Here is a 27,609-nt window from a genome sequence, read left to right on the forward strand (position 1 = left end):
GGTGCTGCACTCCTGATTGTTTGTTTGATTTGATGCCGCTCAGGAATGCTGGTATAATCTGCATTGGCACAGGTTCCACTTGCTGGGGGGAGACCAGCTCTCTCTGTCCTAGTGACCAGGGAGTGAGGAATGATGCAGGGACCCCAAGACTACAACCAGAAAAATAATTGCCTTTCTATAGTACCTTTCACCATCTCACACTGTCCCAAAGCACTTCACAGCCAATGAAGTACTTATTAAAAAAGATGTGGTCACCACTTTTTTAAAAAATTCATTCATGGGATGTGGGCATCACCGGCAAGGCCAGCACTTAGTGCCTGTCCATAATTAGGGAGTCAGGAGGTGAGACACTGGCTGTGGAATACCCAGCTTCTGACCCGTTCTTGTAGCCATAGTATGTGTGTGGCTGGTCCAGTTAAGATCCTGGTCAATAGTGACTCCCAGGGTGTAGATGGTGAGGATTTGGCGATGGTAATGCCATTGAATGTCAAGGGACGGTGGTTAGACTCTCGCTTGTTCGAGATGGTCATTGCCTGGCACTTGTGTGGCGCAAATGTTACAAATGTAGGAAATGCTATTCGTTCCTCGACCGCTAATCCCCACTCTTTGCCCCGTCACCACAAACTCGAATAGCATCGATGAGACAAGCTGCAAAATCAAGCTGACCCTTTCCCACAGAGCTGTTTGACAACAGGGCCATTTATATTGAGCTGGAGATTGCATCTTCTGTGGAAACTGCATGTCCAGCTGACAACTCATCAAACACAGTACAAGAAGCTAACTTAGTAATGGGGTCAGTTTTAACAGCTCTTTAAAACTGTGCCCTTCTTGATAAATTCACTACAGAAATGAAGATAAAATATACAGAGCAGTTTAATTTTATTTTGGCGTACCGTGGTGAAAATCAAGCGATACAAATCCTAGCACAGAACGGTGTTGGAGGATTTTAAACAATGTGGGTGAGTCGATCAAACCTTGATGTTGCTGATAGACCAGTGATCCTTCATCTGCTGCACTCACTGATCCCAAACAAGGCCCTGTATTCGAACACCAAAGCAGGATTTGAACTAGAATGCAGTGCCAAAGGTGTGTTACTGAATGATCTAACACTAAGGTCACCAGGTCCTATTGAAGGACTTTTCACCGTCACTTTCTTCAATGCTCTCGGTCCCCTTTTCCTGCAGATTGCATCATTCCCACATCACTGCAACTTTACAAATCATTTTCTTGTCATTTACTTGTACAATGATTTTTTTAAAATTCGCCTCTCCCAAACTCCCGGTTATTTGCTTTGAAGCACAAGCTACAAGGCCGAAAGTGATTACTGAAACATTGAGAATTTACTATTATCAGTCACTTACACCAACACACTTTGTAAATATGGATACAAGAAGTTTGAAGAATAGAAGGCTCTCTCTCTCCCCCTCACAAAACAAAAATAAATAATGCTTCAGCGGCATGGAACTTACTAAACCGCTAAAGTTCTATTCTGCAGATAACGGAGATGTGTCAGAAATCCATCGTTAGACTGAAGACAACATCCTGAGCACCATGGTGGTAAAAGGCTATTTTAATGTTGGCACAAAGCAGAGATTTGCTGTAAAAGGGGTACAAAGGCCCAGTGACCACGATTTAAACATTATTTTAAAAATATGAAACACTGCACATGGCAGTAAATCACCCCATATTCTGACGTGATAACGTGCCAAGAAAAATGGTTTGAAAAGTGTCACCGACTGTGCTAAATGAATATAAACTCCTCTCGGTCAGGAGCTGCAAGTCCTCACTAACACGAGGGCCTGTACAAGCCAGATGGAGAAATCCGAGCAAAGCAGATTGATGCTGTAAACATATCAATCCCTTTAACATCACCCACAAAAAACAACCAAAATCCTCATTGTAAAAGTGTCAACGTTTGTTAAAAGTAAATAATCCAGTTAATTCTGCCATTAATAAGAATTCTAACCAGTCTATAAATAATTTTTGGTGTTGATTCTAACCTGTACAAAATCTGAGAATCTTTAAATAAGCTGAATTTCCTTAATCACGTCAAAAGCTCCTTTGGAAAAATCTTAAAGCTCGAGTGTATCATTTAAAGGTTTATTTGCAAAAGTCTGTCTTCCTCTTGGCTCGCTGATCATACCCCCTGCCATTGTGTTTTTTGTTCCATATTCACACAAAGAACACCAGGTTTATCATCTTTAAAAGCTGCACAACGTTTAAAAAAATAAAATTTGCAAGATCTTTTTGGCTGCGACAGAGATATACAGGATCCAGAAATGAACCCAGCAAAAGAGGAATGATTCAAAGTTTAACAGCTTGCTTCATGTGTGCAATAAATCGGCCGATGTGAAAGCTCCCTCTGTGCCCAGTCTGTAGCTGGCTGGTTAAACAGTCCCATAGAACTTTCTGCATAATCTGATAAAGAATTTAAAATGCAGAGAACCTCCAATCTTTTCAATTGCCTCACATTGCCTGAAGAATTCAACGGTAAAATGCCCAGCTGGTAACTTGGACTGAAGCTCCCTTTGTGTTTTTCATTCATACCGTCTCGAGCGCAGTAAACACAGACGAATGCTCAAAACTGCGCAGTGTGCTTCACTCAGTGACATCGAGACGCCTCTGGTGACCAGAAGTACATGCTCCTTATCTTACACAGCAAGTTTTCTGTTGGGGACAATGTTCCCCCAGCTCAACTGTCTTTTCCTTTTCCTCATCTTCCAGTTCCTTTAGAAGTCTAAACAAGCACATTAAATAAATGTTTAGTCACAATAAAAAGTGAGCTGAAAGTTACAAAAATGTCCCCACCCCCTTTTATAAATTTGGAAAATACAAGCAAGGAATTTTATATTCGAGCATTGTCCCATCAAGCCTTGTGCTTCACAAAGACAGCCATGAACGGCAACATAGAAAATGCTGCAAACACAAAGTAACTGGACAGGGAGCAGAGATGGTTAATGGATAACATCATTATCACAGGCGGACCCTCGAATGAGGATGACTTGCTTCCACAAGAGTTCACAGGTGTTTCAATGAAAGATCTGATGTTCCAGTCCTGAACTCCAATTGAGGGGGTGGAAGATGCCTGTGCGTGGATTGTTTTAATGTGTGGTGGCCATTGCACATCAGCGGGCTTGACAGAGCGAGGTCTTGGTCCAGTGGCAAAGATTAACCAGGACGACCGGAGACTTGCTCTGCTGCACGGACCTAATGCGCAGACATATCGCAGTGTGGGCTGGCCCGTGCTGCCCCTGGGCCCTCGGCTCTTCTGGGCCCCCGTACCTTCACCCACGATGTATCAGGGCCCGGTGCTCCAGCTCTATAGCCCCGACCTGCAGTGGTGTTCTCACAGAGGTCAGGATGGCCCACAATATTCCAGGGCCCGGCGATTAATATGGACATCAGGTTCATGGTGGGCTTTAATACCCTCTGTTAAGTAGCTCGTAACATTCACTATCTAATCTCACACATCAAGTATGATTGCGATACCAAAGGGTTGGCAGAGAGGAAGGAAAAATGAGAGAAAAATAATGATATACATTTAAATAACATGTCGATTAATTATCCAACATTTTTTTCTGTTATCAGTCTGTAAAGATCTGGGATGACTATCATTGCTGCTATTCATGTCCTGAGACAGATAGTTATCTAATATTTGTGCATTACAATTGATTTGGATGTTATTGCGATATATTCTTACATCACTAACAAACACACTCTGCAAGATGGCTCGTACACAGAAAACTGTCATCATGTGACTTTGCCACATGACCCTTTTATTATTTACATCAGTAGTTGCATTACCACAGTAGTTCACTAGCTGGAGCAGTGGTCCACTCGGGGAGCTCTATTACAATAATAATGATAATAATAATAGTAATAATAATGGATAACACAGCACAGAGGGAAGCCATTTGGCCCATTGAGTCTGCGCTGGTTAGTGTAAACCTTTATCTGAAACGGGAAGGCAAGAATGCTTCGTACTGGGATCAACTAAAGGGTGATTATTTGAAAAGCTTGCAACTTTGAGCATATAAAATATCATCTGTGATCCCCAGAAACAACAATAACAGAACAGAGAAAGTCTGTGACTCCTCGGTCACTGGCCCCTCAGTCCTCGGTCCCTGGTCCCTCACCCCTCTGTCCCTGGGCCCCTCGCCCATCAGTCCTTCGCCCATTGGTCGCTCGCCCCACCTCGCCCCTCGGAAAGGCAGTGTGGAGTCTCGTGTGGGCCCCTTGCTTAAGGGACGGAAGTAGTGGGTCACATGACTGGCACAGGGGTTTAAAGCAAAGCAAATGTCCTGTGAGATGTGAGCACTTGAACTGGACAGTGGTCAATCAGACATGGGGAGCCCGACTTCACGTGACGTTTATAACATTATTACAGATCCACGGGTGGCATTTTCTCCACAATAGGCTTTTGTTGTCAAACTAATGAAAATCTTTGCATTTTCCCTTTGCAGATAAATACACTCACTATATATCTATGTTCCTATCTATGCAATTGACTTTACACAGAGTGCCTGCCATTCTATCAGTGTTTTCTTTAAGGCAGTATACAGAGTTCTCACTATCCGTGCCTCATTTCCATCACTGGCAGCACTGACTATGGAAGGGGAGATCAGGCACGAGGTTGGTACCAAAGTTAATCTGTTCCTCCTCCCTAAACACCTGACTACCCTGTCTGATGCTTGCAATAGGATGAACATCGCTGACACTGGGAATGTCCCATGTTGTCTGCTCTATGCTAGGTGAATATTTCCAACACTATTTAATGTTAGCATTTTAATTAAGAGGGGGAAAATAGAGTACGAGAGGAAGCTTGCAGGGACCATAAAAACTGACTGCAAAAGCTTCCATATTTATGCAAAGAGAAAACGATTAGTGAAAACAAACATAGGTCCCTTGCAGTCGGATTCAGGTGAATTTAACATGGGGAACAAAGAACTGGCAGACCAATTGAAGAAATACTTCGGTTATGTCTTCATGAGGGAAGACACAAATAACCTTCCGAGTGTACTAGGGGACACTGGGTCTAGTGACAAGGAGGAACTAAAGGATATCCTTATTAGGTGGGAAATTGTGTTAGGGAAATTGATGGGATTGAAGGCCAATAAATCCCCGGGGCCTGATAGTCTGCATCCCAGAGTACTTAAGGAAGTGGCCCTAGAAATAGTGGATGCATTGGTGATCATTTTCCAACAGTCAATCGACTCGGGATCAGTTCCTATGGACTGGAGGGTAGCTAATGTAACACCACTTTTTAAAAAAGGAGGGAGAGAGAAAACGGGTAATTACAAACTGGTTGGCAGACAGGAAGCAGAGAGTTGGGATAAACGGGTCCTTTTCAGGTTAGCCTGACATCAGTAGTGGGGAAAATGTTGGAATCAATCATTATGAAATAGCAGCGCATTTGGAGAGCAGTGACAGGATCGGTCCAAGTCAGCATGGATTTATGAAAGGGAAATCATGCTTGACAAATCTTCTGGAATTTTTTTGAGGATGTAACTAGTAGAGTAGACAAGGGAGAACCAGTGGATGTGGTGTATTTGGACTTTCAAAAGGCTTTTAACAAGGTCCCACACAAGAGATTGGTGTGCAAAATCAAAGTGCATGGTATTGGGGGGTAATGTACTGACATGGATAGAGAACTGGTTGGCAGACAGGAAGCAGAGAGTTGGGATAAACGGGTCCTTTTCAGAATGGCAGGCAGTGACTCGTTGAGTGCCGCAGGGCTCAGTGCTGGGACCCCAGCTCTTCACAATATACATTAACGATTTAGATGAAGGAATTGAGTGTAATATCTCCAAGTTTGCAGATGACACTAAACTGGGTGGCGGTGTGAGCTGTGAGGAGGACGTTAAGAGGTTGCAGGGTGACTTGGACAGGTTAGGTGAGTGGGAAAAGGTGAGGTGCAACGAGACCTGGGTGTCATGGCTCATTAGTCATTGAAAGTTGGCATGCAGGTACAGCAGGCGGTGAAGGCGGCAAATGGTATGTTGGCCTTCATAGCTAGGGGATTTGAGTATAGGAGCAGGGAGATCTTACTGCAGTTGTGCAGGGCCTTGGTGAGGCCTCACCTGGAATATTGTGTTCAGTTTTGTTCTCCTAATCAGAGGAAGGACATTCTTGCTATTGAGGGAATGCAGCAAAGGTTCACCAGACTGATTCCAGGGATGGCTGGACTGTCATATGAGGAGAGACTGGATCAACTGGGCCTTTATTCACTGGAGTTTAGAAGGATGAGAGGGGATCTCATAGAAACGGATAAGATTCTGATGGGACTGGACAGGTTTGATGCGGGAAGAATGTTCCTGATGTTGGGGAAGTCCAGAACCAGGGGACACAGTCTTAGGATAAGGGGTAGGCCATTTAGAACTGAGATGAAGAGAAACTTCTTCACTCAGAGAGTTGTCAACCTGTGGAATTCCCTGTCGCGGAGAGTTGTTGATGCCAGTTCATTGGATATATTCAAGAGGGAGTTAGATATGGCTATTATGGCTAAGGGGATCAAGGGGTATGGAGAGAAAGCAGGAAAGGGGTACTGAGGGAATGATTAGCCATGATCTTATTGAATGTCGGTGCAGGCTCGAAGGGCTGAATGGCCTACTCCTGCATCTATTTTCTATGTTTCTATGTAAACACCAACAAGTGCATGAATAAGGTAGAGATCGGGGATCACCTGAATAAAAATATATATTTTTTTACTTTAAAATGTTTGGAGAGTTCAGGAGGGCCTGTGACATACGATAAATCTTCTCCCCCAAGTCACACGTACTTCCTGACTTGGAAGTATATTGGCATTTCTTCATCATTGCTGGGTCAAAATCCTGGAACTCCCTCCTTAACAGCACTGTGGGAGCATTTTCGCCACACGGACTGCAGCAGTTCACCAAAGTGGCTCACCACCACCTTCTCAAGGGCAATTAGGGACGGGCAATAAATGCCGGCCTTGCCAGCGACGCTCACATCCCAAGAACAAATTTTTAAAAGTCTTTAAAAATCATTGGCTTCTAACCCTACACTTTCTGATCAGTGAGATTCACAGGAATAATCCTTGGCCACAAAAGCCAATTGGAAAATCTAGACCATAATATTTTTAAACAATTCCAAGCTGGAATTACCTAAGTTTTTAAAAAACACACAGCATCAACACTAATGTGAGACGATAATATTGCATAAGATTAGGAGCAGGAGTGGGCCATTCAGCCCCTTGAGCCTGCTCTGCCATTCAATTCTTCACCATCAACTCCACTTCCCCCCCGCCTCCACCTGGCCGATCTCCATATCCCTCGATATTGGGACAGTATCTAATGTCCATGAAGTTTGTTATCAGCTCAGTCTGTGTTACTCTGCATTCGGACTGAGGTGGGAACAGAGTGTTAGTTCAGAACCAAAGTTTTGTTTTATGTTCTCAGCAGACAATATCACTGCATTGTGATAAAAACATCAAAAATGTTGTGAAATCATTAAAATATACAATCAATGACTTCAAATTACTCTTTCAGACTCCTGTTATCTTCTGATTCAATAATGCTACCTTACCTGGCCAAATGCAGCATGGGTTCAGTTATATTGACACCTGAGGAAGCACTGCATTCATAGAAAATCAAATTACATTCCTGTAAAAAGGGCAAAAGTATAATGAATCCACGTTAGATTTTTGTATCGTTAACTAAATGTGTACAGAATTCGTTATTCATGAAGGCAAGTGGTCCAAAGATAACGAAAGGTAATTAACATGAGGATTAGATTACAGAGACCAGAGGGAAAGCATTTAATAGACAGATGCAAAGGAACTTTCTATCTGAGTAAGAAGCGGACAAAAAGGCAAAGTCCAGACAGCCCTTTAAGCACAACACGAGTGGAAATATTTTGGGTGGAATCAGGAAACGGCAGAGGAGTTAAACAAATTCTTCACACAACATTGCTACACTGATCCCAGGTCGAGTCATTCTGTTCCGATACACAAACCGCTGACATTGTCGGAATCAGTAAAGCATAGTCAAAGAATTGTCAATGGCAGCACATTCGGGTCCAGATTTGGAACAGGATCCTCAAGAGAATGAGCAAAGGTGAGTGTCTGGTAAATATGCATCTGAAGGCAAGATCTGTAGGATAATGTATGCTATCCTGACAGAATTCTAAGAGCAGTTAACTTAATCTTTGGTGGGCAGTGCAGCAATGCCAGCAATTATCTGCTGAAAACACAAGCCAGAAGGAGCTGTCAAATCAACGCTTCACACTGCATCAATACACTGGGATTAAGAACATAAGAAACAGGTGCAGGAAGTTATGCTAAACCTGTATCGAGACTCGTTTAGACCACACTTGGAGTACTGTGTACAGTTCTGGTCGCCATAATATAAAAAGGATATAGAGGCACTGGAGAGGGTATAGAGAAGATTTGCGAGGGGATACCAGAAATGCGAGGGTATACATATCAGGAAAGGATGAACAGGCTGGGTCCCTTTTCTCTTGAAAAGAGAAGGCTGAGGGGGGACCTAATAGAGGTCTTTAAAATTATGAAAGGTTTTGATAGAATGGGTACAAAGAGAGTGTTTCCACTTGTGGGGAAGAGCATAACTAGAGGCCATCAATATAAGATCGTCACCGAGAAATCCAATAGGGAATTCAGGAGAAAATTCTTTACCCAAAGAGTGGTGAAAATGTGGCACTTGCTATGGAAATAAGATGTATTTAAGGGGAGGCTAGACAAGCATATGGGGGAGAAGGGAATAGAGGGTTATGCTGATAGATTTAGCTGAGGAAAGACGGGAGGAGGTTCGAGGGGAGCACAAATGCCCGCATGGACTGGTTGGGCCGAATGGCCTGTTTCTGGGCCGTATATCCTATGTAATCCGAGGAGTAGGCCATTCAGCCTCTTAAGCCTGCTCCGCCATTCAATAAGATCATGGCTGATCTTCGACCTCAACTCCACTTTCCCGCCCAATCCCCATATTCCTTAGTTTCCCCCTTGTTGTTCAAAAATCGATCGCTCTCTGTCTTGAATATACTCAACGACTGAGCATAGACAGCCATCTGGGGTAGAGAACTCCAAAGATTCACAAGCCTTTGAGTGAAGACATTTGCAGTCTCTTTGCATCCTCCTCACAACTTACTTTCCCACCTAGCTTTGTATCGTTAACAAACTTGGATATATTATATTTGGTCCCCTCATCCAAATCATTGACATAGACTGTGAATAGCTGAGACCTAAGCACCGATCCTTGCAGTACCCCACTAGTAAGCCTGCCAAACTGAAAATGACCAGTTTATTGATACTCCCTGCTTTCTGTCCATTAACCAATCCTCAATCCATGCTAATATATTACTCCAAATCCCATGAGCCCTAACTTTGTGTAATAACTTCGTGTGGCACCTTAGTGAAGCTTTTTGAAAATCCAAATGCACTACATCGACTGGTACCCCTTTAACTACCCTGCTAGTGACAACCTCAAAAATCTCTATCGATTTGTCAAACATGATTTCCCTTTCATAAATCAGTGTTGACTCCACCCAATCATATGATTTTCTAAGTGCCCTGTTACAATGTCGCTAATAATAGATTCTAGCATTTTCCCTACTCCCGATGTCAGGCTAACTGATCTATAGTTCTCTGTTTTTTATCTCCCTCCTTTCTTGAATAGCGGGCTTACATTTCCTGCCCTCCAGTCTGCGGGGACTGTTCTAGATGTATGGAATTCTGGAAAATCAAAACCCTGCATCTCTAATTTTCTGATTTATTCCCTGCTCAACATTACTGTTTGGGGGCCTATAAACAACTCCCACCAATGTTTTCTGCCACTTGTTGTTTCTTAGCTCCATCCAAACTGATTCCACTTCATTTTCCGAGCAAAGATCTTTTCTCTCTACTGTCTTTATCCCATCCTTTATTATCAGGGCTACCCCTATACAGCAGCCACTATCTCTGTAGCCACCTCCTTTAAAACCTAGGACGTAGACCATCAGGTCCAGGGGATTTGTCGGCTTTTAGTGCCATTAATTTCTCAAGTACTATTTCTGTACTGATACTAATTTCTTCCTCATTCTCACTGAACCCTTGGTTCCCCACTATTTCCAGAATATTTTTTGTGTCTTCTTCTTGAAGACCAATACAAAGTACTTGTTTAATGTCTCTGCCATTTCTTTATTAACCATTATATGTTCTCCTGTCTCTGCCTGTAAGGGATCCACATATACTTTCGTTAATCTCTTCCTTTTTACATACCTATAGAAGCTTTTTCAATCTATTTTTATGTATCTTGCTAGTTTACACATATTCTATTTTCTCTATCAATTTCTTGGTCCTCCTTTGCTGAATTCTAAAATCCTCAGGCTTGCTGCTCTTTTTGGCAACATTACAAGCCTCTTCCGTTAATCTAATACTATCCTTAACTTCTCGTTAGCCACGGTTGGACCACATTTTCCATGTTGTTCTTATTCTTTAAGGGAATATATATTCATTGCAGATTATCTCTTTAAATGCTAGCCATTGCCCATCTTCCATCACATCTTTTAATCTAGTTTCCCAACCAACCTTATCCAACTCGTCTCATATATACGTAGTCTGCTTTGTTCAGATTTAAGACTACTTTCAGGCTTAACTAAATCACTCTCAAGTTCAACATAACATTCTATCATATTATGATCACTGAGGGGCTCCTTTACTACAAGGTTATTAATTAATCCTGTCTCATTGCACAATATTAGATCTAAAATAGCCTGTTCCCTAGTTAGTTCTTTGACATACTGATCTAGAAAACTATCTTCTATGCATTACATGCACTCGTTCTCTGCACTATTACTGCAAATTTGGTTTGCCCAGTCTATATGTAGACTAAAGCCCCCGTGATTACTGTATTACCCTTGTTACATGTGCCTCTAATTTCCTGATTTATACTGTACCCTACATTACAGCTACTGTTTGGGGGCCTATAAACAACTCCCACCAGTGTTTTCTGCCCCTTACCATTTCTTAGTTCCACCCAAACTGATTCTACCTCTTGATTTTCCGAGCTAAGATCCTTTCCCTCTACTGTCTTTGTCCCATCCTCTATTATTAGGGATACCCGCTTCCCTTTCCATTTTGCCTATCTCTTCTAAAAGTCAAGTATTCTGGAATATTTTGTTCCCAACTTTGGTTACTCTGCTACCCATAATGGCTGTTAGATCAAACCCATTAATTTCTATCTGTGTTATTAATTCATCTATTTTGTTGCGAATGCATTCACGCATTCAGAAAAACTGCCTTCAGCTTGAACTTTTTTCTAACTTTCCCTGATGTCACCTTAAGTCACTGATGCCCTTTGATACTCTCTCTGTCCCTTCCTGACCACTCTGCTTATATTTACCCAGATCACTACTCTGCTCTACAGCCTTGACATTTCCCTGCCTGCTTTTGAATTTACTTTTTCCTGAATCCTCCCACCTAATGCCCTCCCTTTTATTAGTTTAAAGCCCTGTCTACTGCCCTAGTTATTCGATTCGCCAGGACACTGGTCCCAGTCTGGTTTAAGTGGAGCCTGTCCCAACAGAATAGCTCCCTCTTTCCCCATTACTGCCAGTGCCCCATGAAGCAAGACCCTGCCTCCCACACCACTCTTTGAGCCACGCATTTAACCTTTTAATCTGTTTGCCTCTATGCTAATTTGTCAATTAATTTTGGATTAGTAGAGGATGTAATAGATTAGTAGAGGAGGCCTTTCAGTGGATATAGATTTACTGGAATTTTCAGACGGAATTTGATAACTGCATTGGATGTTTTAAAGAAAGATAAAGTTGTTTGGGATTAAAATGGCTTTATTGGAGGAAGGAGCAACTGATCAATAGGAACCTGATCTGGGTTTTCATATGCTTTCTGACATTCCCCTTCATGTGACCGCAGTAATGTCAGGACGATGAGTGATGTGATTTGACATACTAGCTTCAGCTGCAGGATAACTATGCGGTAACGTGTCACATCAACCGTGTGTTTTCTGCACTTTGCTGGGGAAGGGGAGGAGTGCAAATGTTTTGCCTTCAGAGAATTACTGTCTCATTCCTTTCAAACACAATATTCAGAAAACAGATCTCGCTTTCTCAGAAAACGGCACAGAATGGGAAGCTGCAGATTCTTCACAAACCATCACACAGAAACTGTCCCGTCTGTTTTCAGTGGTGTCTTTGAAGGAAATTTATCAGGTGCTATTGTTAATGTTGTTTAAAAAAAAAATGGACCCAGAAGATCAGGAGCACATGACAAGCGAGAATGAGCAGAGAAACAGGCAGCTCCTGCTGTTCAAACAGCTGTCTGATAACGCAAAGCACCTTGGGACGGCTTTCTACGTTAAAAACGCTACATCAATGCAATTTGCTGTTGTAAGCCGTTGCCCAATCACACGGATCTGAGCAGGGTTTAAAAGCCAGGGCATGGAGTGAATTCCTGCGATTAAATTTTCACCTATCTGGAGATTGGATGTTAGAAACTTTCAGTTGGATATTGAGGGTGTACAGCAGCCACTCTGGAAATGGAAGACTTTTAGTGGATTGAGGAGGGAGCTGCCAAGGGGAGGAAGAACAGACGTTGGATTGAACACAACCAACATGCCTTGGGATTAATACCTTTGATTTTTAACATGTATTTGTAGTAAATGTTGCAATTTTAAAATGTGTTATTGTTAAGTTAAAAATGAGTGAGATTAACATGACTTGCTGTGAGAGTTGTGAAACAGTACCAGGAGCTGCCTGTGGGCTACGCAGAGTTTCACCGCTCTCCATTACATTGGAGACAGTTTTTGTGTTACATAGAAACATAGAAAATAGGTATAGGAGTAGGCCATTCGGCCCTTCGAGCCTGCACCGCCATTCAATGAGTTCATGGCTGAACATGCAACTTCAGTATCCCATTCCTGCTTTCTTGCCATACCCCTTGATTCCCCCGAGTAGTAAGGACTACATCTAACTCCTTTTTGAATATATTTAGTGAATTGGCCTCAACAACTTTCTATGGTAGAGAATTCCACAGGTTCACCACTCTCTGGGTGAAGAAGTTTCTCCTCATCTCGGTCCTAAGTGGCTTACCCCTTAATCCTTAGACTGTGACGCCTGGTTCTGGACTTCCCCAACATTGGGAACATTCTTCCTGCATCTAACCTGTCTAAACCCGTCAGAATTTTAAACGTTTCTATGAGATCCCCTCTCATTCTTCTGAACTCCAGTGAATACAAGCAAAGTTGATCCATTCTTTCTTGATATGTCAGTCCTGCCATCCTGGGAATCAGTCTGGTGAACCTTCGCTGCACTCCCTCAATAGCAAGAATGTCCTTCCTCAAGTTAGGAGACCAAAACTGTACACAATACTCCAGGTGTGACCTCACCAAGGCCCTGCACAACTGTAGTAACACCTCCCTGCCCCTGTACTCAAATCCCCTCACTATGAAGGCCAACATGCCATTTGCTTTCTTAACCACCTGCTGTACCTGCATGCCAACCTTCAAAGACTGATGTACCATGACACCCAGGTCTCGTTGCACCTCCCCTTTTCCTAATCTGTCACCATTCAAATAATAATTGGTCAGTTCCTGCACGATCGGCACTCCCAGACTTACTGTAAATGCCTGGGATCTTCCCATTCTTCACGCAGCTCTTTTGTTTTTGGCAAAAACATTTTGAAATTTTTAAATTATAGATGCTTTAAAGTGTTAAAGACCTCAAACAGTAGTAGTGATGTTGGGGAGGGCATCAAACAGGAAATTAAGGGTGCATGCAATAAAGGTGCAGCAGTTATCATGGGTGACTTTAATATGCATATAGATTGGGCTAACCAAACTGGAAACAATACGGTGGAGGAGGATTTCCTGGAGTGCATAAGGGATGGTTTTCTAGACCAATATGTCGAGGAACCAACTAGGGGGGAGGTCATCTTAGACTGGGTGTTGTGTAATGAGAGAGGATTAATTAGCAATCTCATTGTGCGAGGTCCCTTGGGGACCATAATATGGTGGAATTCTACATTAGGATGGAGAATGAAACAGTTAATTCAGAGACTATGGTCCAAAACTTAAAGAAGGGTAACTTTGAAGGTATGAGGTGTGAATTAGCTAGGATAGATTGGCGAAAGATACTTAAGGGGTTGACAGTGGATGGGAAATGGCAAACATTTAGAGACCGCATGGATGAACTACAACAATTGTACATTCCTATCTGGCGTAAAAATAAAAAAGGGAAGATGGCTCAACCGTGGCTATCAAGGGAAATCAGGTATAGTATTAAAGCCAAGGAAGTGGCATACAAATTGGCCAGAAATAGCAGCAAACCCGGGGATTGGGAGAATTTAGAACTCAGCAGAGGAGGACAAAGGGTTTATTAGGGCAGGGAAAATAGAGTACGAGAGGAAGCTTGCAGGGAACATTAAGACGGACTGCAAAAGCTTCTCTAGAGATATAAAGAGAAAAAGGTTAGTAAAGACAAACGTAGGTCCCCTGCAGTCAGAATCAGGGGAAGTCATAACGGGGAACAAAGAAATGGCAGACCAATTCAACAAGTACTTTGGTTCGGTATTCACCAAGGAGGACACAAACTACCTTCCGGATATAAAAGGGGTCAGAGGGTCTAGTAAGAAGGAGGAACTGAGGGAAATCCTAATTAGTCGGGAAATTGTGTTGGGGAAATTGATGGGATCAAAGGCCGATAAATCCCCAGGGCCTGATGGACTGCATCCCAGAGTACTTAAGGAGGTGGCCTTGGAACTAGCGGATGCATTGACAGTCATTTTCCAACATTCCATAGACTCTGGATCAGTTCCTATGTAACCCCACTTTTTTAAAAAAGGAGGGAGAGAAAAAAGGGAATTATAGACCTATCAGCCTGACATCGGTAGTGGGTAAAATGATGGAATCAATTATTAACGATGTCATAGCAGTGCATTTGGAAAGAGGTGACATGATAGGTCCAAGTCAGCATGGATTTGTGAAAGGGAAATCATGCTTGACAAATCTTCTGGAATTTTTTGAGGATGTTTCCAGTAGAGTGGACAAGGGAGAACCAGTTGATGTGGTGTATTTGGACTTTCAGAAGGCTTTCGACAAGGTCCCACACAAGAGATTAATGTGCAAAGTTAAAGCACATGGGATTGGGGGTAGTGTGCTGACGTGGATTGAGAACTGGTTGGCAGAAAGGAAGCAAAGAGTAGGAGTAAATGGGTACTTTTCAGAATGGCAGGCAGTGAATGGTGGGGTACCGCAAGGTTCTGTGCTGGGGCCCCAGCTGTTTACATTGTACATTAATGATTTAGACGAGGGGATTAAATGTAGTACCTCCAAATTTGCGGATGACACTAAGTTGGGTGGCAGTGTGAGCTGCGAGGAGGATACTATGCGGCTGCAGAGTGACTTGGATAGGTTAGGTGAGTAGTTAAATGCATCGCAGATGAAGTATAATGTGGATAAATGTGAGGTTTTCCACTTTGGTGGTAAAAACAGAGAGACAGACTATTATCTGAATGGTGACAGATTAGGAAAAGGGGAGGTGCAACGAGACCTGGATGTCATGGTACATCAGTCATTGAAGGTTGGCATGCAGGTACAGCAGGCGGTTAAGAAAGCAAATGGCATGTTGGCCTTCATAGTGAGGGGATTTGAGTACAGGGGCAGGGAGGTGTTACTACAGTTGTACAGGGCCTTGGTGGGGCCACCCCTGGAGTAGTGTGCACAGTTTTGGTCTCCTAACTTGAGGAAGGACATTCTTGCTATTGAGGGAGTGTAGCGAAGGTTTACCAGACTGATTCCCGGGATGGCGGGACTGACATATCAAGAAAGACTGGATCAACTGGGCTTGTATTCACTGGAGTTCAGAAGAATGAGAGGGGACCTCATAGAAACGTTTAAAATTCTGACGGGGTTAGACAGGTTAGATGCAGGAAGAATGTTCCCAATGTTGGGGAAGTCCAGAACCAGGGGACACAGTCTAAGGATAAGGGGTAAGCCATTTAGGACCGAGATGAGGAGAAACTTCTTCACCCAGAGAGTGGTGAACCTGTGGAATTCTCTACCACAGAAAGTTGTCGAGGCCAATTCATTAAATATATTCAAAAAGGAGTTAGATGCAGTCCTTACTACTAGGGGGATCAAGGGGTATGGCGAGAAAGCAGGAATGGGGTACTGAAGTTGCATGTTCAGCCATGAACTCATTGAATGGCGGTGCAGGCTCGAAGGGCCGAATGGCCTACTCCTGCACCGATTTTCTATGTTTCTCTGTCAGTAATATAGATCTTGGGATACAAACCTTAGCCAATCGCTGCCCCTCTTCACAAGCAACCTGACGCTCACTTTCCAGATCAGTTTTATTGCCCAGGAGCAGGATTAAAACCCCAGGACTGGCTTCCTCCTATAAACACAACAATATCACATCATAATCAGTTCCACACATCTCCCAGCACCCTGCCTCAGACACTGAATATTGCTGAATGGATAAACACCAGATAGCTCTGTGCCCAAACCAGTGACCTTCGGCCCATCTATCCCTCCTATCCAGTGGCCCCTTCGGCCCATTAGCCCTTGTGGGGTTGTGTGCAGTTCCCACATTGCACCGTGCAATTTGGTGCCACGATGTCAATAACTATTTCACGAGTAACATTCAAACCGATGGCGACAGTAACAAGCACCATAAACTGAATCATAATAATATTACTGGCATAAACATGCTGGATCACACGTAAGTATGAGGGAGGCCTTGTACTTTGTTAACAATATTTGAAATTAACGACTCCACTTGAGGAATAGAATGCTGGAGGTAACTGGGAGTGACAGCACATTGAACAGTGAGATCACGGAGCGGCAACTATTCCACAATTTGGGCTAAACACAGTGTTGGTGGGGCCGGTGACACAATCCTGAGCATGGTGTGGTCTGGAAGAAGCTGTCACAGGTACAGATCTCCAAGGAAGGACACCAGCCTTTGTGATTCACACAACACTTTATCTTCAAACCAAAGAGTTTGTTTGCCTCAGTAACAGTGACTTTGCTGAGATAACAAGTTGCTAATAGACAAAGCAGCGCTAAAGAGGGATGAATAAATGACAAAATTGAGCTAAATTTGGCACCATAATCTAGATCTATTTGCAGAATCTGTGTTGTCACAAAGTACGAGAGAATCTGGTCAGGGAACCTGCACGCTCTCCAGCCATTGGTGCACGGCGCTAAAGCTCATCGCAGCTGTGATATCGTAGATCAGAACAACTCCATCGGCCTTACGGAAGAACTGCTTGGTAACACTGCGAAACCTGCAACATTAAACAAGTCATCGCACTGAAACTTTTAATAAACATTCACAATTTGAAAAGTTTATTTTAAAAAATTATCTTCATAAACATCAAATTTTCTGTTTAGCCATTTTTAAAATTCACAAAATATATTTAAAAATTAAAGCAAAATACATTCCCATGTGTCACATGCTATTCTGATAGATCGCCAAACACGCACTTCATTCCCTGTTGCCAAGCAGTTAGTGTCATGAAGCTCAGTAAGTCCCAGACTCATATCTACAAGAACAACTTGCATTTATAAAGCATCCTTAATATCGTAAAATGTCCCGAGGCTCTTCACAGGAGCGGTTAACAACATGTGACACTGAGCCACATAAGGGTCAAAGACGTAGGATTTAAGAAGCATTTTAAAAGGAGGAAAGAGAAGTAGAGAAGTCGGGAGGTTTAGGGAGAGAATTCCAGAGTTTGGGGCCCAGGTAGCTGAAGGCACGGCCACCAATGGTGGAGTGCTGAAAATCAGGGATGCTCAAAAGTCCAAAATTGGAACAGTGCCGAGATCTCGGAAAGTTGTAGGAGTGGAGGAGGTTACAGATATAGGGAGGGGCGAGTCCATAGGAGGGATTTGAAAACAGGGATCAGAATTTTAAAATTGAGGCGTTGCTGGACCTGGAGCCAATGTGGATCAGCGAGCACAGCAGAATGAGCGGCACTAGTTACGAGGTAGGATACGGGGCAGCAGAGTTTTCGATGAGTTGAAGTTGATGTAGAGTAGAACGTGGGAGGTCAGCCAGGAGAACATTGAAACATAAGAAATAGGAGCAGGAGTCGGTCATTTACCCCTCGAGCCTGCTCCGCCATTCAATGAGAGCATGGCTGATCTGATAATGGACTCAGCTCCACTTCCCTGCCCACTCCCCATAACCCTTCACTGCCTTATCGTTTAAAAATCTGTGTATCTCCACATTAAATATATTCAATGACTCAGCCTCCACAGCTCTCTGGGACAGAGAATTCTACAGATTTACAATCCTCTGAGAAGAAATTCCTCCTCATCTCAGTTCTAAATGGGCGACCTCTTATTCTTAAAACTATGCCCCCTAGTTCTAGATTCCCCCACGAGTGGAAACATCCTCTCAGCATCTACCTTGTCGAGCCCTCTCTGTATCTTATGTGTTTCAATAAGATCACCGCTCATTCTTCTAAACTCCAATGAGTATAGATCCACCTACTCAACCTTTCTTCATAAGTCAACTTCTTCATCTCAGGAATCAACCGAGTGAACCTTCTCTGAACTGCCTCCAATGCAAGTATATCCTTCCTTAAATAAGGAGGCCAAAACAGAGTATTGGTGAGTGGTCTCGCCTATACCCTGTATATTTATAGTTGGACTTCTCTGCTTTTATACTCCATCCCCCTTGTAATGAAGGCCAACATTCCATTTGCCATCCTGATTACTTGCTGTAAGCTGCGTACTAACTTTTTGTGTTTCATGCACAAGGACCCACAGGTCCGTCTGTACTGCAGCATTTTGTAATCTCTCTCCATTTAAATAATAATTTGCTTTTTTATTTTTCCTGCCAAAGTGGATAACCTCACACATTCCCACATTATACTCCCTCTGCCAAATGTTTGCCCACTCACTTAGCCTGTCTATATCCCTTTGCAGATTTTTTGTGTCCACCTCACAACTTGCTTTCCCGCCCATCTCTGTATGATCACCAAATGTGGCTACATTACACTCAGTCCCTTTATCCAAATCACTAATATAGATTGTAAATAGTTGAGGTCCCAGCACCAATCCCTGTGGCACCCCACTAGTTACCGTTTACCAACTGGAAAATGACCCATTTATCCCGACTCCCTTTTTTCTGTTAGCCAATCCTGTATCCATGCTAATATATCACCCCCAACTCTGTGAACTCTTATCTTGTGCGGTAACCTTTTATGTGGCACCTTATCGAATGCCTTCTGGAAATCCAAATACACCACATCCACTGGTTCCCCCTTCTCCACCCTGCTCATTACATCCTCAAAGAACTCCAGCAAATTTGTCAAACATGATTTCCCTTTCATAAAACCATGCTGACTCTGCTTGACTGTTTTATGCTTTTCCAAGTGTCCTGCTACTATTTCCTTAATAATGGACTCCAGCATTTTCCCAATGACAAATGTGAGGCTAACTGGTCTATAGTTTCTTGCTTTCTGTCTCCCTCCTTTTTTCAAATAGGGGAGTTACGTTTTCCAGTCCGCTGGGACCTCTCCAGAATCCAGGGAATTTTGGTAGATTGCAAGCAATGCATTCAGTATCTCTGCAGCCACTTCTCTTATGACCCTAGGATGCAGGCCATCAGGTCCAGGGGACATGTCCACCTTTAGTCTCATTATTTTAATAATACTTTTTCTTTAGTGATAGTGATTGTTTTAAGTTCCTCCCCCCCTATAGCCCCTTGATTATGTATTATTGGGATATTTTTAGTGTCTTCTACCGTGAAGACCGATACAAAATATTTGTTCAAAGTCTCTGCCATTTCACTGTTCCCCATTATTGAACCTTTATAAAACAACTGGAGTATTGTGTCCAATTTTGGGCACCGCACTTTAGGAAGGATGTGAAGGCCTTAGAGAGGGTGCAGAAAATAGTTACAAGAATGGTTCCAGGGATGAGGAACTTCAGTTACCTGGGGTTGTTCTCCTTGGAGCAGAGAAGGTTGAGAAGAGATTTGATAGGTGTATTCAAAATCATGAGGGGTCTTGTCAGGGTAGATAGAGAGGGAAACTGTTCCCATTGGCGGAAGGGTCGAGAACCGGAGGACACAGATTTAAGGTGATAGGCAGAAGAACCAAAGGTGACATGAGGAAAAACTGTTTTACGCAGCGAGTGGTTAGGATCTGGAATGCACGGCCTGAGAGGGTGGTGGAGGCAGACTCAATCACAGCTTTCAAAAGGGAGTTGGATAAGTATCTGAAAGGAAAGAAATGTGCAGGGCTACGGGGGAAGGGCGAGGGAGTGGGACTGGCTGACGTGATTTTGCAGAGAGCCGGCACGGGTTTGATGGACCGAATGGCTTCCTTCTGTGCTGTAACCATTCTATGATTCTAGTCGGTTCTGGAGGTAAAAAAGGCATGGATGAGGGATTCAGTAGATGAGCAGAGGCAGGGACAGAGACGGGTGATGTTACGGAGGTGGAAGTCGGCAGTACTCAGATGGGTCTAGATGTTTTTCTACACGTCCCAGACGCATATCTACAAAGTCCAGAATTGTTCTGTCCTCACACCAAGAGGGAAGCAAGAACTAATTTAAGGATTCACCTGTGTAGGCAATTTGTGGATATTGGATTAATGGAGTTTCTGATGGTCTGTTTCTGTGCCGAGGCATAAATTACGGAAAGGTGATGGTTACAGCACTGGCCTATCACAGCTACCCCAGCACTGAAGCACTGACCACACTTCATCAGCTTCGCTGAGCGGGTCACATCGTTCGCATGCCAGACACGAGGCTCCCAAAAACAAGCGCGCTACTCGGAACTCCTTCACGGCAAGCGAGCCAAAGGTGGGCAGAGGACATGTTACAAGGACACCCTCAAAGCCTCCCTGATAAAGTGCAACATCCCCACTGACACCTGGGAGTCCCTGGCCAAAGACCGCCCTAAGCGGAGGAAGTGCATCCGGGAGAGTGCTGAGCGGAAAGAGTATGCGGCAAACCAGTTCCACCCACCCTTTCCCTCAACAACTATCTGTCCCACCTGTGACAGGGACAGTGGTTCTTGTATTGGACTGTTCATCCACCTAAGGACTCATTTTTAGAGTGGAAGCAAGTCTTCCTCGATTCCGAGGGACTGCCTATGATGATGATCACAGCTAGTTGCACAAGTCAATTCAATAAATCTGGTAATTGGCGGCCAACATGACAAAAATGACCATTTACGCCCAACTAGTTGCTCATTGGAGAAGGAAGCCTGCCGACCTTACCCAGGCTGCCCTGCCCTAAATCCTGCTCTCTGTGAAGTGACCTCACCAGTTGCTGAGCGGCTATGGAATGCATCTCATCATCTTCTCAAAGCACCTAGAGATGGACAATAAAGTCTGATAGAAAGATAACTTTAAAAATATTCTATGTAGTGAAAGCATTATTCTAGCCTATACGTATGCAGACCACACCTCCTTTCTACAGTGCCCACAATATGAACTTGCCAGCAGCTCACCGTTCCTGTCCTGCAGTGTCCCAGAGCTGAAGAGCCACCCGACTGTGAGCAACATTTACAGTTTTCACATGATAATCGATACCTGGAAATAAAAACAATGTTTACATAGAAGCATTGATAAATGATGTATAATACAGGTGTTTGCACATGGAATATAATTTATATAATTTGTTAAAATGAATTTACTATTTAGAAGCACTTTCCTTGCTACAAACATCAGCCTGACCTTTGCCCTCAATCTCATCTACAAGGATTGGGGTCAAGGTAGGAACCACCTCTGGTCCAGCCTACACGTGACTCCCGTCCCACCTGTGGTCGGGCCTACATGTGACGCCCGTCCCATCTGTGGTCGGACCCACGAGACTCCCGTCCCACAATATGTGGTTGATCTTAATGCCCTGAAAAGTGACGCAATCTTCATAGAATACGAAGAATAAGCAAGAGAAATATCCGATCAGCAACAAGGGAGGTCATGGATCTAAACAATCACGGCTAAGCGACCCTGCAAAAACCAGCCACGAATACCTGGGGTCTTGTGTCTAGGCTGGAACGATACCCCACAGATCAGATATTGTCACAGTCCCATCAGCTGATATTCATCACCATCCCTAGATATTAGAGAAGTTTGTGAAGCTTGAAACAGGAGTGGGTGCAGGGCGACCTAGTACTGGTTCAAGCTCTGCCTCCACTGGCCCTGCCCAGCTACAGCACCACCCCATCCGTCCCAAGCCCCGCCCACCACAAGCCCCGCCCCCTCTCCTCCTCCACCCCTTTCCCTCCTAGATTCACAGAATCCTAGAATGGTTACAGCACAGACTGAGGCCATTTGGCCCGTCGAGCCCGTGCCGGCTCTCTGCAAGATCACTTCAGCTGGTCCCATTCCCCCGCCTTTTCCCCATAACTCTGCAAACTTTTTCCATCAGTTACTTATCCAATTTCCTTTTGAAAGCCATGATCGAGTCTGCCTCCACCATCCTTTCAGGCAGTGCATTCCAGATCCTAACCACTCGCTGCATAAAAAAGTGTTTCCTCATGTGGCCTTTGGTTCTTCTGCCAATCACCTTAAATCTATGCCCTCTGGTTCTCGACCCAGCTTCCACAGCTCTCTGGGGCAGAGAATTCCACAGATTTACAACCCACAGAAGAAATTCCTCCTCATCTCAGTTTTAAATGGGCGGCCCCTTATTCTGAGACTATGTCCCCTAGTTTTTGTTTCCCCTATGAGTGGAAATATCCTCTCTGCATCCACCTTGTCGAGCCCCCTCAGTATCTTATATGTTTCGTTAAGATCACCTCTCATTCTTTTGAACTCCAATGAGTAGAGGCCCTCATCTCCGGAATCAACATAGTGAAACTTCTCTGAATAGCCTCCAATGCAAGTATATCCTTCCTTAAATACGGAGGCCAAAACTGTATGCAGTACTCCAGGTGTGACCTCATCAATACCCTGTACAGTTGTAGCAGGACTTCTCTGCTTTTATACTCCATCCCCCTTGCAATAAAGGCCAACATTCCCCTTTGCCTTCCTGATTACTTGCTGTACCTGCATACTAACTTTTGTGTTTCATGCACAAGGACCCCCAGATCCCTCTGTACTGCAGCACTTTTGAAAGTCCATGTACACCACATCAACCACATTACCCTCATCAACCCTTTTTTCACCTCATCAAAAAACACAATCAAGTTAGTTAAACACGATTACAAAAGCAAAATACCGCGGATGCTGGAATCTGAAATAAAAACAGAAAATGCTGGAAATCTCAGCAGGTCAGGCAGCATTGGTGGAGAGAAAACCAGAGTTAACGTTTGGGGTCAACAACCCTTCGTCAGAACTGGCCAATGTTTGAAAATAATAAATCTTAAGAAGCACTAAAGGGGGTGGGGGGGGGGGGGGAGTGGTGGAGAACACAAGGGAACATCACTGTTCCCTAAACTGTTCCCCAACTGACACTTGCTCTACTTGACCTATCTCATTCCCCAGAACCAGATCCACCAATGCCTCCTCCCTCGTTGGGCAGGAAGCGTACTGATCAAGTAAGTACTCCTGAACACACGTAAGAAATTCTTCCCCCTCTTTGCCCTTGACACTATTACGATCCCAGTCTTTATTCGGATATTTGAAGTCCCCTGTTATCACTACTCTTATAGTTCTTGCATCTCTTTGCAATTTCCCTGAAAATTTTCACCTCTATATCCACCCACTAGCTGGCAACCTATAGAATAGACCAAGTAGTGTAATGCCACCTCTCCTGTTTCTCAACTTTAACCAAATAGATTCTGTTCTTGATACCACCAGGACATCCTCTCTCTCCAGCACGTAATATTCGCCTTAATCAATGCTGTCATACCATCTCCTTTCTTTCCTTCACTATCTTTCCTGAACAACTTAAATCCAGGAATATTTAGAACCCAATTCTGCCCTTTTTTGAGCCAGGCCTCCGTTATCGCCACAACGTTGTATTCCCAGGCGGCTAATTGCGCCTGCAGCTCGCCAACATTATTTACCACGCCATGTGCATTTACACACATGCATTGTAAACCTCTCTTAGACCTTCTTGTATTCTCTCAAAGTCTGAGCCCTCCTAATACCGTACTATTTGTTACTCTAGTGCTATCCGTCTTTCCCAATCTTTTGTGCATCTTGTTTTTCCTTTCTAATGTTGCATCCTGGTGCCCATCCCGCTGCCTAATTTGCTTAAACCCTCCCCAACAGCACTAGCAACCCCCTACCCCCCCCACCTGTGAGGACATTGGTCCCAGCTCTGTTGAGGTGCAACCCATCCGGCCTGTGCAGGTCCCACCTCCCTCCCTGCCCCACCAGATGAGTGTTTCTGCCATGTGATCAGTCCATTAATATCTTTCTGCAGTCTACAGCTTTCTTCATCATCAACCCCACAGACAATTTTTGTATCATCTGCAAACTTCTTAATCATGCCCCCTGCATTGAAGTTGAATCATTGATGTATAAAAAGCAAGGGATCAAGTACTGAGCCCTGCGGAATCCCACTGGAAATAGCCTTCCAGTCACAAAGAAATCCATCGACCATTACTCTTTGCTTCCTGCCTCTGAGCCAATTTTGAATCCAACTTGCCACTTTGCCCTGACCAGTCTGCCATGTGTGACCTTGTCAAAAGCCTTGCTAAGATCTATATACACTACATCAAAAGCACTGCCCTTATCGACCCTCCTTGATACCGCCTCAAAATATTCAATCGTTAGTCAGACACGACCTTCCCTTAAATCCACGCTGACTGTTCTTGATTGCATTTTTAAGAATTCTGCATCCTCTATATCTTTTATACTGATTCTATCTCAGTTAATGTAAGGGTACTTGAAATTTCCGACTATTAATGCCCTGTTGTTGTTGCATTTCAGAAATGTGCCTCCTTCAATCTAATTTCACCGCAGGAACCTGTCTTCTCCGACCCCATTTCACCACTTGCTCCCGAGACCCTTTCGTATTTTACTTCCATGTTGATCTAATTTCCTCCAACATGTGGTATTGAATTGGCTTTAATAGATTCTTTTTGTAATATATTCCACATTTTAGTTCCTGTGTGTGTGAAAAAAATCCCTGCTACCCATCTAAAGTTTCACCAGGAATCCCAGTTTATGTTCCCTTGTTACCGATTCACCAACCCCTGCCAAGTTATTTAGCTTTTTACCTTCGCAAATGCTTCATAACTTTGAATATTTCAGTTAGATCCTCCCGTAACTTTATGGAGAATTTTATATTCAATTGAAAATGTCATTAAAATCAGCCTTTGCTAGACATCTGATATTAGCAACAAACGGTTCACATGGATTCCACCATTTTAATAAAGCTTTGGGGTTTATGAGCACATAGCAGAATGACGAGCTCGAACTGCTAATACCTGAATTGCACAATGCAACGTTTCTATTCCAGCACATTTACAACTCTCACCACTGTTTGGGAATTGAACTAAATGTTCAAAGAAGAAGAATATTCCCATGTGGAACAGATATTAGCTTCACAACGTTAGCTATAGTAAAATAAATCCATGTCACATGACGAGAGCTGACCACCTCACGTACCAACAGTGGCGCACATTCCAGGGCAAAAACTAGCGCCACAAAATCGTCTCAGAACAGAGCTTTTCCCCACACTGGAATTACCGACAAAAATGATTTTGAATAAACGGTCAGGGCTGGAGCACGGTTCTCTGTCCTGTAAAGAAAGGATCATTCGTTTTATTTAAAATACTTTGAAAAATGAATCAATTCCACTCCTCAAAAATCTGTGATAATCTTGTCTATTAAACAAAAACACTGGTCAGGCCGCATTATAGAAAAAAGACATTAAAGCCACAGAGAGCAGTTGGTGTAGCTTCACCAGGATGAGGAACTTTGGTTCATGAAGCGAGACTGGAGATACTGGGACTGTTCCCACCGGAGCAGAGAAGGTTAAGAGGAGATTTAATAGAGCTTTTAAAATTATGAAGGGTTTTGATGGAGTGAATAGGGAGACTATTTCCTCTGGTTGGGGAATCTGTGACGAGGAGCCTCAGTTTAAAATGATCCCTAAAGATGGGGAGCGTGGTTCGGAGGTAGTTCTTTACACAGAGAGTTGTTAGAGTTTGGGATGCTTGGTCACAGGAGGTGTTAATTTGATCATTTTTCAACAGAAAGGATTTATAAATAAAGATTACTTTTAATATTTTTTTCAAGCAAAGCATAACAACGGCACCAAAATAAAAATTTATTTTGCTAAATAAAAGTTTATTTCGCCAGAACAGAAACAAAAACCTTGTCTCGATAATGGAACAACATTGACACCCACTCTGTGGAGAGCAGTGATCGCTGCCTGCGTGTGAGGATAGAAATAAAGATTTACCTTTTGAAACTGGAAGAAAAGAAAGACTTGCATTTCTATAGCGCCTTTCACACACTCAGAACGTCCCAAAGTGCTTCACAGCCAATGGACTGGATCGCAATCAGGCTTTGTTAAAGAGAAAGCCTCAAGCTCCTTCACTCCGATAAAGGGTTAGAATCATTGGATGACAGTTGGAGGATATGTTGTTTCAGTCATGTACGATGACCCATTGATGTGAGGCAGTGTGGCGAGACCTTTATTCTGTATCATTACACGTTACACCGATTGAAATAAGTAAATCTGATCATAATTATTGCTCTGAAATGGTTCATCTGAAGCACTGTCCAACCAAGTGTTGGCTAGTATATCGGAGTGTGAAAGACGTGACCACGTGCTGCAGGTCACAAGTGGATACTACACCCTCGTCACGCTGACACAAAAGTGGGGATATTCGCTGACGATTGCAGTGTTCAGTTACATTCACAACACCTCAGATAATGGAGCAATCCATGCCCGCATGCAGCATGACCTGGACAACTTTCAGGCTTGGGCTGATAAGTGGCATGTAACATTTGCACCACCCAAGTGCCAGGTAATGACCATCTCCAATGAGAATCTAACTATCTCCTCTTGACATTCAATGCCATTACCATCACCGAATCCCTCACCATCAACATCCTGGGGGTCACCATTGACCAGAAACTTAACTGGACCAGCCACATAAATACTGTGGCAACAAGAGCAGGTCAGAGGCTGGGTATTCTGGGGTGAGTGTCTCACCTCCTGACTCCCCAAAGCCTTTCCACCATCTACAAGGCACAAGTCAGGAGTCTGATGGAATACTCTCCACTTGCCTGGATGAGTGCAGCTCCAACAACACTCGAGAAACTCGACACCATCTAGGACAAAGCAGCCTGCTTGATCGGCACCCCATCCGCCACCTTAAACATTCACTCCCTCCACCACCGGCGCACCGTGGCTGCAGTGTGCACCATCTACAAGATGCGCTGCAGAAACTCCCAAACCCGCGACCTCTACCACCGAGAAGGACAGGGCAGCAGGCGCATGGGAACATCATCAAGTTCTCTGCAAGTTCCCCTCTAAGTCACACCATCCCTCATCGTCATTGGGTTAAAATCCTGAACTCACTCGCTAACAGCGCTGTGGGAGTACCTTCACCACATGGACTGCAACGGCTCACCACCACCTTCTCAAGGGCAGTTAGGGATGGGCAATAAATGCTAGCCTTGCCAGCGACGCCCACACATACACATTTTTTTTTTATAAAGTAGATGCAGGCAATGTAAATCAACTCTCTTTAAGAGTAAAA

The 27,609-nt window shown here is 43.7% G+C and overlaps 1 protein-coding gene across 1 annotated transcript in view; it reads right to left on the minus strand.

Moving 5' to 3' along the window:
• Positions 1–827: 827 nt before the first annotated feature.
• cracr2aa (calcium release activated channel regulator 2Aa) overlaps positions 828–27,609 on the minus strand; it is a 75,981-nt gene continuing 49,199 nt past the window's right edge. The window contains exons 12-17 of the mRNA XM_070901567.1: positions 25,502–25,634; positions 21,445–21,526; positions 17,146–17,260; positions 16,264–16,365; positions 7,546–7,622; positions 828–2,737 (exon numbers count right to left, since the gene is read on the minus strand). Coding sequence (XP_070757668.1) covers positions 2,647–2,737; positions 7,546–7,622; positions 16,264–16,365; positions 17,146–17,260; positions 21,445–21,526; positions 25,502–25,634 — 600 coding nt within the window. The 3' untranslated portion in view covers positions 828–2,646. The remainder of the gene's footprint in view (positions 2,738–7,545; positions 7,623–16,263; positions 16,366–17,145; positions 17,261–21,444; positions 21,527–25,501; positions 25,635–27,609) is intronic.

Source organism: Pristiophorus japonicus, chromosome 15 (assembly GCF_044704955.1).
Source record: "Pristiophorus japonicus isolate sPriJap1 chromosome 15, sPriJap1.hap1, whole genome shotgun sequence".
NCBI classification, from domain to species: domain Eukaryota; kingdom Metazoa; phylum Chordata; class Chondrichthyes; family Pristiophoridae; genus Pristiophorus; species Pristiophorus japonicus.